Here is a 14,981-nt window from a genome sequence, read left to right as displayed (position 1 = left end):
ATATTTCGCTTCTTTCGAGTTGCACAAGTTAGAATTCCTCCTGTAATCTCTGAAATCTCCCCTGCAAACGAGATTTGGTGGTTTCTCACCTGGTAATGGAAGATCCATTCAGCTTGTAGATAATGGCTCACCGGCCACATTCAAAGGCAATCATGGCCTCTGTTGGTTTCAATCGTTGCCGATTTTACTTGATATCCACACATTCACACGCAGCTCCCTCAAAAAGCAAAAGTGCAGAACTATTTTGTAAATTCTATGTAAACAGAATAAATACGAAGAGCAAAAGCTGAGTGAATGCCTGAATGTTGGACTTAAGTTCTGGCTAAGTGGTATTCGAATGTACCCATCACATATAGACACTCATACAGAGTAGGTATTTAATCAGCTTTATTTAAGAAACCTCTATTTAACAGACATCCATGTTTGACAAAATACTCACCAAGTCATGATTTTCCTCAGGAGGCTCCTGTATTTAATGTCCCACAACGAACAACAAACATTTCAACAGATTGTTACTGCAACCATTTTTTTTATTAAAAAAATGTCAAAGGTTGACAACTGTGTCAAAGTGAGCTTGCAGACTTTCTACATAAACGTGCACTACTACTACCTACAGCAAATCCCAGCAAAGGAAAACGAATAACAAATAGACACAGGAGGAAGAGACCAAAAAAATGGACAAAGATCACCTTTCTGGCAAGTTTGTGGCACGGAAAAAACTAATAAAAAAAATCTCTTGACCATATAGACATCTCTATGAGTATTTGTACAAAAAAAAGTCTCTTCATAAATTATAATCTTTTTTAACTTATTTCATGGCTGTAAAATGAGATGGAACAGGAGATTTTTTCTCTCTCAAAAAAAATAAATGCACGACAAGTTAGAAATGTATTAATTTAGACGAGTCAACGTTACACTGCTGTCTGAAAGGTATGGTTTGGGCTTTTGCAGAGGTTTTTATTGATAGCTTTAACCGTGTTCTTTGTATTTTCCATTCACAAAAAAACATTACTTTCAGCAACAACCATCTTTGGAGATGAACACCACCATCAATAATTAATCTTTTAATGGATATACCAAAGAACCTGCATACATCTCAACAAGCCTTCAGTTGTCCCAGACAGCAGTGTTGCCCAGCCGCATCAAACCACTCAATATTTGTTCCATGATTTACAAGAAAATCAAATTGCATGTTAACAATTCAAGATCTGAAAATTAAATCATTCCACGAAGACGATTTGAAGCTATGAAACAACCTGTATTTCATAACTAAAGATAAAAAAACACAACCCAGTTGCTTTTGGTTGATTGTCACAAGTCAGACAGCCGGCAAACATGATAACCAATAACACAACCTGAGGTAGATATACCATGATAGCTGTAATATAAATAAAAAATTAAAAACCACCAAGTCGTTACAAGAAAGTAAAATCTTCAGGTTGTTACAAATTAAGAGGACTGTGCATCATTCAAAGCCGTTTATTTTTGGAGCAAATAAAAAAAAACATTTCATAGCTTCAAATGTATTTTGTGTGACCACGTGTAGTAACTATACCTTCATAACTCAACCAAACAAAATAAAAAAATAAAAACAGAGACAAAAAAATGGTCTGGCCAATCTAAAAGAACAAAAGAGAATAGTTCTTTTTTTTAAATAACAAAGCAACATTTCATGAACATGAAATTGGTTTGTTCATCTTTGGTACTCCGTATAACCAAGTCTCTCTAATAGATATCCCACTCATATTTTTAATCCCACTCAACCGGTGAAAAATATCCTTTTCAAATCATTACTGGACACGCCATGCCATCGGATGCTGTATTCAAGGCATTTCAAATCACCCACACAATATGCCTTCTTAAATAACACCCAGCGGCTAACTCAGAGTGCCCACGTTTTTACATTACGATTAAAAAGCATTCAAATTCCATATTTTTTTTAAAAACCGTTTTTTCTCATCCAATACTGCTGCCACCCCTTTCAAATGCAAAAAACACCGTTTCTCATGAAACCGACTTTTCAAACATTACCCTTGTTTTTCTCCTTTGAGTGTACAAAAAATTGTGTTGACTCAAAGCATTTTTCCCAAAAAAGATCTTAAAAGCATTTCTAAACATTTATTCTAAAATTCTACAATTTGCAATTGAAATTAATCCAGCAAAAAGGTGAATCTTCCAAAAATGAAGATCCTTTTCTCGCGTAAGTCTCAAAAAAAGCTGAATCGGCCCCCTCTAAACCTCGAATGCGAAACCCTCCCCACATCACAACCCAATGACGCAGTAACATCTACAACCGCCAATGCCGATCGTGAGTGATTTTTTTTCCTTTCTTAATACATCGTTGAAAAATGTCAGAAATATTAAGGCCAGCGAAAAAATATTTTTAAACCAATTAAACCCTACAATATAAAAAAAATGCACACGAACGGCTCTCCTAAACAAATAGGGTTACATTAACATCTACACAATTGCGCTCATTTCTATGCCAGACAATATAACTCATTTGTTTTTAAATAAAATGTATTACAAAAACCTTACAAGAAGACATAACTGTAACAACAAAAATCTATGTGAAGAACTAATGCATTTAATTTTGTCCTCGTTTCAATTCTTCCAAACAAACGCTACCATTCGATCCAATCACATGTATTTGTTTTTCACTTGTCATGCGCAAACCAAACATTTAACAATTTTTGACAGATTCTCATTTAAAAATAATTCTTCCATAGCAAAATAAAGGAATCTGAAGGTCAGCCATTGGATTTATGTTCTTTAAAAGAACTCATCCCAAAATAGCAGTCACGAGAACATTTTTAGTCAAAGGAAAAGTCCCGCTTGCAGCTTGTGCACACCACAGATGCATGTCGTCTTCTGCGTAGACATTTGCTGCACTAAAGGCCTTCCTCAGGACACACATCATCATTTCCTTTTGAAAAGTTAATCTGAAAAAAAAAATAGAGAGCGAAAGGAAATAGGTAAATATATCCATACATTTGAATGACAAAATCTCACAACGTATTGGGATTATGAGAATTGCCGACCTGTGGGTCTGCCGTCATGAAATAAGTTCCGGTGAAGCCGTGTGTGGACAGAAGATGAGCACGAAATGAAGCGAAGGGAAGTCTAAACAGTGGAGCTCAAGTCAGCCATGATGTCTGCCCTCTAATTTTTGCAAATGGCTCTGCTGCTGTTGTTTATTTACACATCGCATGAACTGGGAATTATGCAACAATGTAATTTACAAACACTGTCAAAAATATACCACTGTCTGTGTTATCCGGCTTATAGCTAACATCACAAAAAAAGAATCCTGTATTTACTTTTTTAAAATTAATTTCCAACTCAAACATTGAGCACTGCAGATACATATATAACCTAGTAAACTCGATAAGGTAAAATTTTGATTTAAAGCTTTCGTGACTGCAGGGATTCATATTATTGGTTCTTTCGGTAGAGTCACGTAGAAGGGAAACAATACAATAATTTTGTTTCATATTTTCATTTAATTTTATTGTTTCCCTTCTACGTGACTTTACCGAAAGAACCAAGAATCTCAATAAGGCATTTAACGGTAACTTTTTAAAACATTATAAAACTGCATTAACTTTAGTGCCACCTTGGTCTCAAACACACATTGGCAGAATGGCATTTCCCGAAGACATTTGATGCAAACTTGTTATTTTTAAATAATGGCTGGGTCCCTACTGACAATAAGCACACGTATTTTCCAACATAATATTAATCTAAAGTTCTTCTTCTTTCACACGACTGATGTAGATGCAGAGCATCAACAACTACAATCTCACATTCAGGTGGTCAAGCCAGACAACCACGTCAGGAGCAGACGCGTGCATCGCTGCGACGTCTCCTTCGCATTTGTGGATCGGGCATTGCATCATTATGCTGTGTGGTCTGTTCTGGATGACCAGCCACACACTAGAGAGTTTTACATTTCACGATTGTGCATCATGTATCCATATCTGACATGGTTTGTGCAGATGCGACTTATATATTGTTTCATTTTATATTGTTTAACCATGTAAGAAACTCAAGACACCAGGATAGTCTCATTTACTAAAGTAACCTGGATAGCAATGTGTTACTCACCTCTTAGCTCCTCCCTGTCACTTTCCCTGCTGGTAGGAGTAGGCAGCATGGTCCTGTACTGTCTCCACAGAGATGGGCTGCTGGTGCTGTCCACTGTGGTCCTGTCGGGGACACGTGTATGAATCCAAAATAATATGACTGATGTGGACAATGGCGGAGCCAGGATTTTCAGGTAGGGGGGGGCAACCCCTCCAGTAAATAAAAATGATAGAGGAGTTGTTAGTAAGTAAGGAGTCGTTAGTAAGTAAGGACTTGTCCCTTGCTTTTTATTAGACGCGTGTGCGGCGATGGCACAGCCATCGATCGAGGGTCGAATTTGAACCGCGTTGTGTGATCGACATCGCGCTCGCTGAAGGTGTTGATGCCTTCAGGGAAGTCGTGCACTCTGTATACGCAACTGCGCACAATTTTGTGAGTCACTTATAACTGCTTTGCCGTTACATATTGCCAATTATGGACTCAGACTATTGTCCTATCATCTTACAGAGTCCCTGGCACATAATAATATGCTACACAGTGGCAGTGGGGGTCGCAAAATGCCGATTTATTACTAATAAACCCCAACGATCCGATCGAAATTAGGGATTTTGATCAGATCATTGGGGGGGCACGTGCCACCCCACCCCCCCCACTGGCTCCGCCAGTGGTTGTGGCTGCATTTCTAAAGCATTGAACTATCATTGAAGTCAGGCACTGCTGTGGCTGATTTGAATCGTCGAGTTCCACCTTAGATGACAACAAATAAATTAACCATTGCATACAAAATATACATTATTGTACCAGACTTCTATACTCCCACGTCTATGCTTCCCGCCTTTACGAATCTGCACTATCCAATTTGGTGAGCCACAATCAAATATACCCCCACTACCCGCATGGCGCTAATTAAGCAACAGATTGACAGAAGGGCTGTACATGGTCAGTGAAAGAGGTATCTCGTGGGGAGAGAGCTCACCTCCATGTTGGTTGGCGTGGGAGGCACGTGGGTATACTGTGGGATGTATGTTCCTTGCACGGGTCCGCCCGCTGGCATATACTTGAAATAAAAACAACAATACAAACTTGTTCATGAGAAGACCAGTTTACATCCGGTACCACAGGATCAGGCATTGCTTATATGAATAAAGATCTTAATTACTGTCAAAGGTATACACAACATATATATGAATGTAGAATGTAATATTTGGTATTTTTTTATTTACCCATTAAATATATCACAATAGTGCCATAGAAGAGTCAAGGAATGAGGAAATAAAAATGTATTCTCTGGAATTCCCATGAACTGGCAGAGCATCACATCGTGTCAGACAGTGGCACCAGACAGCGGCACCAGAAGATGACATCAAATACTTACTTATGTGATCTCTCCAACTCAGCACTAGATGGCAGTCATTGTAAATCAACCGATAATATATTTCTTAAAATAAATGTTAATCCTCAGAGGTGGTATGTGCCAAATTAAGCAAGAATGAAAAAAAAACTAAATCTAGTATAATTGTGGGGGGGTGGGGGGGGGGTTAGCAGTGATTGGTGACCAAGCTGATATCACTACACTTAAGAATCTGGTTCAATTGCAGGTGATTGAATCCTAGATTTGAACCAAAGATTTATCTCCACAGTGCTGGCTCCATGGCTCTGACATAGGTATTACGAGGCCACCAAGTTACCCAGCCAATCCAGTGTTTTAATATTTCACCTAAACACATATTTACTGTAAATATCGAGATGATAGACTTTCACTGGGTTTCCTTTGGTTCTAAATGTGTGCCCATAACTAAGGAATTGGAAGCATCAAATCCCATTGCACCTTCAAGGGTCCCATGAATATAGACCAAAGCTGTCAAATGAGCTCTAAAACACAAAAGCCTGGCAGAAAAAGTCAGCAGTAAACCATTTATCAAAAGAGACGAACAAATCAATGACAGTCATGTCGGAGAACTTGAGAAGAATTTTATTGAAAGGCAAAAAAAAAACTCAAGCAAGTGAGCACAAAAGCATCAATCATCAATGACAATACCAACATCGGTGATATGATGGAAGGCAATGAATAGTGGAAACACGTCAAATAAATAAAGCAAAAAAACTTGTTTGCACATAAAACATGCAGTGTAAACATCAGCAAGAAAAATAAACGCCTACACAGGGCATTTTCTATTTTATGCACTCATAAGCCAAAACTTTTACAGATATGTCCTCTCTTAGGAAAAAGGTTTTGCTGCCTTAGGCAGCCTAGGGTTTTCTCCAGCATGTGTAATTTTGCTGTGTTCTATTAATCATGGTTTTATGTCTGGCAAGGTATAAATCACGTTGATTAATGACCTCTCTTAGTGTCCGTGTTGGAAGAAAATGTACAAATTACGCCTTGGTTATCTACCTCCTGTGCAATGATAAAGAAATCTACAGTAATTTGGCATCCAATACACATTTATATTTCATGCACTTGTGCTTAAAATAAAAAAATATATTTTTGTTAAACATTGCAAGAATATAAGTGTTGAATCGTCAGCCTTAATAGCGGGTGTTTTATGATCAACAAATAGAATCAGAGATCCATTTTTTAAGGATAATAAAATATTAATACAAATTGTAGCTCATTTAATTTGTTTTCAAGGTCAAACGGGAAGCATTTCATTTACCCATGTCGACTGTCAAGAGTGGCAGCGCTCACATGTGACAGCGCTCGCTGATTCACGACAACCACTCAATCGCCGTCGATCCGTAACCTCTTCATCTCTCTGCATGCTACTACGAACATCACGGTTGTTTGCTCTCTGGAGCTGTATGCCCTGATTTCGCTCCCAAATTCTGGGCTGTGGTTTCTACACTTGACCAATCTCTCTTATCCACACTGCTGCGCAGCTGCCCCACTGCAGGACAGGACATTTGTTCTCTCATTCTCTTCCCGCAGAGCTTGACTTTGGAACTTCCTTCTCTCGGTTCCGCCTTTCCAACATTACATAACCAAACTCAATTTAAGGAACGTGTCACCTTCCACCTGCTATCCTTACTCGAGATCTCTCTCTGCTGCTGTCCACTTTACATCAAAGACCAAAGAGCCTCTGTTTGGCAAATGTTTTTTTTTTTAAAGCAGAGCAAAATAAGTTATGCTGTGTCGCAGTAAGTCTCAAGAAAAGTGATCGTTCGCTCCAGCGTTTTACAAGAGTGGGGTAAACAGGGAGGGCCCACCACCACGGATGGCTGCTACGAGGTGTGTGTGCAACTCCAAGGCACGGCCCGTGGCTGCTGCTGCTGACTTACAGTGGCAGCATTGCCGAGGGACATGTGTGACATCTGCTGCGCGAGTGGCCCCATCATGCCGGCCTGCTGCATGGACATGGCTGAGTCCATGGGGGGCGTCAGCACCGTGCCCTGGGGTGGACACGAGAGAGGAGGGTCGCAAACACTCGTATCAAGTAAGCTGGCGCAGACATATCGAGACGCGCAACTGCGTAGGTTTTGCGTGATTGAAATATGGTCAAAGAACAACCATGGCTGACAGTGTTTGGGGAGGCCTTCGCCCAGCAGTGGAATGGCAATGGGTTGTTTATAATAATAATCAAACAGTATTTATAGTTTATCGCGAAGGTTTCACATGAAATGTTTGATGAATTGTGGAGTCGAGAGACCTGAGGGTAGGGTTGGTGGATGACTTGGAGATGGAGTAATTAAGTGCACGGAAGGCGACACCCACTTTCAGTACGAAGTAGTACAGCAAGAAGAGTTGACACACCACATATGCGTGTGTGATTGTCCTGCAATCCAACGTCTGGTTATCTTGGTTTTGCAATAAATTGGATTCAACCACACAATGGGAAGGCTAACACTCAAAAGGAAATCCTGGGCAGGCATGGAATATGCTATCTCACGAGTGGGAGCTGTGCTACTTTATGCGCTTCTTACAGGGCTCACCCAGCCGAGCTGCACGTTGGTAAGTGAAATGGGATTTAACCATGCTTTGCCACACGATGGTGCTGTGAGTACATTAACATTGATAACTCTCTCTTTGGGGGGAAAATGTACATTACGGTACGTCACAGTGCCTTGGGATGACTTTAGTTGTCATAAAAAAATTGCACTATACGCCAAAATGTGTTCACATATCAATGTGATGCATCGTTGTGTAAAAACGAGACTTTTAACAGCTTAGCAATTTAACAATTTAAGTCCCGTTACGAAAACTGCAGGCGACAATAATAAAACCAAGCAAAGAGGTTGTTATTCTTCTGATTTCATACTCAAACTTTCCATAGCACCCAGCAGGAAGACGTTCATCTTGAACGCTAGCACAGTAAGCAATCGCGACGCTCCTTTAACATACTTACGTTGGCAGTAACATCTACATGTATTATGTTGGCAGTAACATCTACATGTATTATGTTGGCAGTAACATCTACATGTATTATGTTGGCAGTAACATCTGCATGTATTATGTTGGCAGTAACATCTACATGTATTATGTTGAAAGTAACATCTACATGTATTACGTTGGCAATGCAGTAACATCTACATGTATTATGCATTACGCCACTGGTCTATCATTCTTTTGTGTATTTATTCCATTCCATTAAAGCCAGCCCCCAGGATCTGTACGGTGCAGATGTGAATCACACGGACTACTGCTGGGATATGAAACCCGTGCCTTGCTCCTCCAAGCTCTGCACATCACGACGCTGACTGTCGACGATGAACTGTCGGAGAACCTCTCTGTGCAATCGCAAAGCGCAATGCCCTTACTCATTTATTTTAATTGCATTGCAAATGTCGTGTAAAAAAAACATACAATTAATAAATGAAGTGTGCAATATATAAGTGGCTTAGACGAATTGTTTATTTATATCGCTAATATTGTGATTAAAAAGTGCATTTACAGTAATATCATTTGAAAAGCTAATTTCTAAAAGATTTAAACTGAAACTGTAATGTCTGCAACCCTTTCCTGCCCCTACAACAAACAGATTTTTCATTGTATAGTTCAGTCAGATGTGTACATATTCGTGGGGTGCTGCAGATATAAACATTTAAAGAAGATGCGTACGATGCATACGTAAAAACGAATTAAACACCAACAATTCTGATGTGACGGTGGGGCACGAGGCTGAAAATACCTCGCCACTGTTATCGTTAAAAAACTTTCTTGAAACAGAAAAGACACAGAGTAGGCAAATGCTTTGAGTAATTGCCCTTATTCAGATTAGAGGGATGAGGAGTTTAGAAGGTTTTGAATTGCAGTTGGAGACAGACTTTTTCAAGGCAGCAAAGTGTTCAATGCTTTTTCTAGGAATGCCAGACCAAACATTCGAGCTGCGTTCTGCCTGCTGTGAGGGGACTCCGTCTGAAACATTAGTCTACTTAAATAAAAATTTTTGTTATAAGGCAGTGTTAATAATGGTGGCGAGGCTTGTTTTTTTAAATCCTGCACTAATAAAAATATACTTTTTTAAACATGCCATGTCACCAAACATAAGACATTAATGTTCTGCACATTAAGAGAAAGCTAAGTCAACAGCTCTCAGTTGTTACATCCCTCTAGCATCATCATTTGATCAGTATTACAGGGCTGGCCTCTCAACTGAGGATTATTGCTTCATTAAGAAATTATTATAATAGTGGCTAAAGGCAAAAATTTAATTACATTATCCTGAATAATTAATTAGCACCGTGATTGGGGCAGATAAAATATAAATTTAGCTGATTTGATAGTTTTTTTAAATGTATTTATTATGTTCTGAATCAAAAGTCAGATAATTACAATTGATTTTTATGTTATTATTGCCTATTAAGGCAGTACAAAAACACATTCCTAATCCAACATTTAAAACGGCTTCTTTCTTAATAATGTAATTACAATGCAAATCATTGGGTTTAGAATTGCCAATTTTCCTTGGTTTGGAGGAAAAATAACAGTATTTCTGCAAGACCAGTTGTAAAAACATATTTATAGCGCAATGTACCTCATCCTTTAATGCTTTTGTGCTCTTTCTAATGCTCAGCTGAAAAGAAATGCTCTCCGCCTGCCGGTATTAAAATCCCGTTCAAGGTTAACCTGGGAAGGTTGAATAACCTCCAGAGATGCGCTCTTGCTCACGTTGCCTGAGTCAGCACACGTTGCCGGCTGGCTTCAGTCCGTCTGTTGTAGCCCGCACCTCTGCTGACATCAGCTGCCTATTGCCTAAACAACTTCAGGAAAGCCCTTCACCCACGCTCACTCTTGCACTATCAATCGGCGTGCTATCGACTCGCACTCTTGGCCACCAATGGACTGTGCCAATATGTCTCTATCAACATGGCGTGACAGATTAGGCAACTCCATTATCTTTATATATTCCCTGAGCCTTGGCGCTATAGACCGCGCGCATCAAGGACAACCGCATCGCGATGATGTCCCTTCTTGCTGTGATTCTCCTTCTTTCTGTTAATTTATCGAAAACAATATTGTTATTGGAAGCTGCTCGATGTGGTTACAACAGCTTGCTCCTCATTACAGTTCTGTGCCATTTGAACAAGCAAAACGTAGTAAAATAACCTTTATTTATCCATTAAAAGCCTCACTGAGTCTCATGACTGCAGCATAATGATGTTTATTCCCACTCTACGTGACTTTACCGCAAGAACCCAGAAGATGTTTAACCAGTTCATTAATGAGTCTTTTGCATGTGGGAGGAAACCAGAGTACATGGCGCCAGGGAATAACTCTGAAAAAGACATGCGTCCTATTTGCTGCGCTATCATATATTGGTCTACTGGCAGCCTGGTAGCCCTACCGGTTAACGGTAACAACGCTCGATTATAGTTTTACTTTGCCCAACAACCCCATATCTAAAGTGCCAGGATACAGGCATGCACCACTGAGTGTGGCACAGCAGCGTATTCAAGTGCCAATGGATAATTTTGCCATGAAACCTCACACAGAGACCCTACACAGAGTTAGAACACTTCACATTGCTGCGACCCATCACACAAAACAGGAGGCCAGGATTAACGTAAAACCATGGAACCTTTGATTCAGAATACTCCGAGCGGTACCATTGTCTCATTCAGCCTCCCCAATGCTGCCTGCGGTGGCAAATACGCCTCAAAACCACCAGTGCTGTAACAGAAGAAAGTCTCTGATCATGCTTTTCATCTGGCGCGATACAATAGGAAGAGGCCACATTAGACACAATAGAAACAAAACTCCACCTAATTAGAGCATACCTCAACAGAGGCATTGTTAGATGTTGTGTAGCGTCACGAGCGTTCTGCCCTCGCAAGCCATTCTGAGAGAATGCAGTATGAGCAGCTCCTAAAAATCGCCTGCCTCTGTTTCCGGGAAGAATGAGCGCGACTCTTCGGCTCTCAAATGATTGAGCGTTAGAATACAAGCATTTAACAGTTGCCTGGATCGTTAAAAGCGACTGGGAGAAACATGTGTCTTGATTTGATAATGGTCCATCACCACGCATATGGTCTCAATTATAGGCGATGGGGGAGATGGGAGTCGTGCATAAAGAGTGCTGATCCATTTGTACGGTCGCCATGCAGCTTTGCGAAACAAAGCTAGTGGTGTGGCATGAAAACGTTCTCCTGTTAACACTGCGGCAACGTTTAATTGAGAAATAATTGGAAGGGCAATAATAATACCGCACGCAAAAGAGAAATTGTATTCCATTATAGTCCGCATTTAGTCTTCAATAAAGGTATTTTTGAAATTTAATTGGGAAGAAAAGTTGGACTATTCAACCTGATAACATAAAATGTAAGCCAGAGAGAGTTTTCTTTCTGTGTTTGTGAAACCTGAATCGATCAGTCTTGCACAAAACCAATATACTAAGCATGACGTATTAACATTGTTATCATGTTTTGTTTTACACAAAACTGCACTTGTGTCACTGTTTGCTTTTGGCCTCAGGATGCTTGATTTATTCATTGTTGGTCTTTCTACGTCAGGATTGTTTTACATTGATACAGGTTAACAGGTTTATAGTGCAGTGCGCTAATCACCGTGCCACCACTCCACCCATTCCACGTAACAATTCCAAATTGAAATTCCAAAATAAAAGGCTATTTGGGCATAAAGGTGACTTGGTAACAGCCACGCACCATGGGTCTGTGCTGGAATCCATACTCTTTGGTTCTTTTGGTAAAGTCGGTGACTTTACCGAAAGAACCAAAGAGTATGGAAACCACATTTATGCAAGTGGCATACAGCAAGTGAGAGGGATCTTGCGCAAGTTTAAGTCTCAGACAAAACACGCCGTATTTGGGTCATAGCCTTGAGGATTGACAGAAGCAACTGAGTGTTGGGTCGGAAGTTAAGGACAGCCCGAATAAAGTTCTAAGGGTTTGTGGTTGAGAGCAATAGTGACGGAGGATGACAGCCGTTTGAAACGGCTGCCTGGGGTCAAGAGTGCATTTGTGCTTCGACACATCGTAACACTTCGTAGAACACCCGGGAGTCAATGCACATTACCAGGGGAAATTAGTTTCCATTATTTGCACTGCGTTTAGGTCCCAACAGATATCCGTTTGTCATTGAAGTTATGTAATTCACATATTGCTGAGCTATCATCATCTACCGTGGCTGCCGCATTGCTCTGAACAGATGGACAGCTGGACAACAAGTGAGCATTTGGAAAATGTTGGTGATATTTGTTTAGAATGATGCCTCTTAGCTGCTTTGTGACTTCTGTATAGTGTCAGAATGAGGGATTATATTTATGTATTAAATTATTAAGACCGAGACTGATTGTGCTGGGTATATTTACCGCGCAGTTCACTTTACTGCTCTCATGTCCAAAATTCAGATTTTCCAGAAAACGGTGGACAATGTGATAGCCGCCGTATACTTAGGAATAATAAAATATGGATTTCACTGTTGAGCACGTAGCTTGATTTATTGTAAATTACACATTGCAGGGATAAGCGAGCCAGTAGACATATTGAGCTATCACTGAAACTGCCAAAAGTAAAACTTTAATGTAGGTTATGCCCTGGCAGTCCCAGTGCAAAGGAACAATTACTCTGCTTCCTGTGGCAAGGGATGTGTCGTAAAATTCATAGCAGGTGGGCAGTAAGCTTTATTGAATGCACAGAGAACTGCAACAATGTAAATATTTATTTTAAAACATAAATACAAACATTGCTCTCATGTCGAGTTTGAGTGCTGTGTTTACTCAAAACAATCCATGTGCAGGAGCAACCTTCCGAGTTATTTGGTGATTTTTATGAAGAGAAAATGAAAGCCACTTAAACACAAACGGTACAAGGCAGCATCATGACCATGTAAAGCCCAATATGATACAACTGCAATGAAATTTAGATGTATAAGGAATATGAATGTCACCGCATGTCAAGATTCAAATACATGAGGCAGCAAAACAAATGTGTGAAGGCACTAATATTAAGATGGAACTAGTGATCAAGTGAGCAGGGAGTGTGTAGGAAAAATAAAAAAAGACATTTTAAAGCACAGCTTAACGTGTGTTTAATGGGCACACATTTCAATTGAATGTTCCTAATACTGTAATTAAAATGCAGGATTGTGTGGGCAAATGTACAAGTGAATTATTGTTCACATATTGCGCTAAAGCCTAACTGGGATGAAGGCCATTATGAATGCACAAGTGTGATCACATGCGTATCACACAGCGAGTGAGGGGAACAGCGCATGTGTGTGTAAGTTACGGAATATTTACGTTGCTCTGAAGGCTTCTCCTGCCGGATTGCTCCATGTAAACCAGCTGTGTGTGTGTGTATAATGAAAGCAATTAAGAATATCTTTACGTATAAATTTCCCATGTGCACTAACAATTATTATTAATCCTTATATCAGGTAATTCTACAAATCAACACACTCAAAGTAGCACTTGGTAAAATGAAAAAGCTGATGACCGTGGTGGCGCTTCTCTTTGAACGCATCACCACACAATTGTGTGGTACAAACACTTTACCAACTGAACACAATGACAATATCAACATCATCAGAAAAATAACAGGCAAAATATTTCAACCAAAAATAAACCTCTTGAAAATATCTTCTTTGGTTCTTTCGGTAAAGTCACGTAGAATGAGAATAAAATAATAAAATAAAACAATAAAATTCTCACGACGTTTCGGCCACAACACAAGTGGCCTTCTTCAGGTGAAAGGAACAAGCTAAGATTTGCAGCGTCTTTTAAGCTTAAAAGACGCTGCAAATCTTGTTTCGGCCACTTGTGTTGTGGCCGAAACGTCGTGAGAATTTTATTGTTTTATTTTATTATTTTATTCTCATTCTACGTGACTTTACCCAAAGAACCAAAGAAGATGAATCCTTGCAGTCACGAAAGCTTTAAATCGAAAAATCTCTTGAAAATAATACATAGGATTCAGTGAGGCTGTTGTGGATTAAGGAATTATCATTATTATTATATAATTGGCAAAGCATTTAGAAATAGCCAGGGTAGATATGCTGTGTGGATATCCACTGGCAGTTAAAGAGAGATTGTTTTTATTTTTTTATGGCATAACTCTGATATTTAGGCACCGAGGTATAAAAGCATTACACTTAAAAGGTGCTTGCTTATCTTAGAAACTGCCCAACAAGGACAAGAATACCTCAAAGGAAATACAAATATACACATTGTGTATGTGTGTGTGTGCCTGTGCATGGGTGCTTGTGTACATGCTGGGTTAAACGATTATATAATTCACCGATTAATCTGCCGATTACCAATTCGAATACTTGACTAATTGGACAAATCAAAAACAGTTGTAAAAAAATATGTATCTTCCCACCTTGGTTCCCACGTTTGTCACTGGACAGGCGGTGATAGGTGGGGTGTGTAGTGGCGTCATTGGTATAATCAGCTGGGTCACGCTGGACATGCCTTGTACGGTGTTTCCTGCCTTCAGGA

At 39.7% G+C, this 14,981-nt stretch overlaps 1 protein-coding gene across 7 annotated transcripts in view; it reads right to left on the bottom strand.

Moving 5' to 3' along the window:
• Positions 1–372: 372 nt before the first annotated feature.
• The window catches only part of LOC116946166 (RNA-binding motif, single-stranded-interacting protein 1-like), a 311,540-nt gene continuing 296,931 nt past the window's right edge, over positions 373–14,981 (bottom strand). For 6 of the 7 annotated variants that reach the window (XM_032961097.2, XM_032961116.2, XM_076070624.1 and 3 more), the window contains 5 exons: positions 13,782–13,826; positions 7,366–7,476; positions 5,063–5,143; positions 4,108–4,208; positions 373–2,942 (listed from right to left, as the gene is read on the bottom strand). In XM_032961097.2, coding sequence (XP_032816988.2) covers positions 4,125–4,208; positions 5,063–5,143; positions 7,366–7,476; positions 13,782–13,826 — 321 coding nt within the window. In that variant the 3' untranslated portion in view covers positions 373–2,942; positions 4,108–4,124. The remainder of the gene's footprint in view (positions 2,943–4,107; positions 4,209–5,062; positions 5,144–7,365; positions 7,477–13,781; positions 13,827–14,981) is intronic. The other variant, XM_032961107.2, reaches the window with a different exon arrangement.

Source organism: Petromyzon marinus, chromosome 2 (genome assembly GCF_048934315.1).
Source record: "Petromyzon marinus isolate PM22_M1 ecotype Great Lakes invasive population chromosome 2, UKy_Petmar_22M1.pri1.0, whole genome shotgun sequence".
In the NCBI taxonomy this organism is placed as follows: Eukaryota; Metazoa; Chordata; class Hyperoartia; order Petromyzontiformes; family Petromyzontidae; genus Petromyzon; species Petromyzon marinus.
The sequence above is the reverse complement of the archived record's forward strand: the minus strand, read 5'-3'. Positions and strand labels throughout refer to the sequence as shown.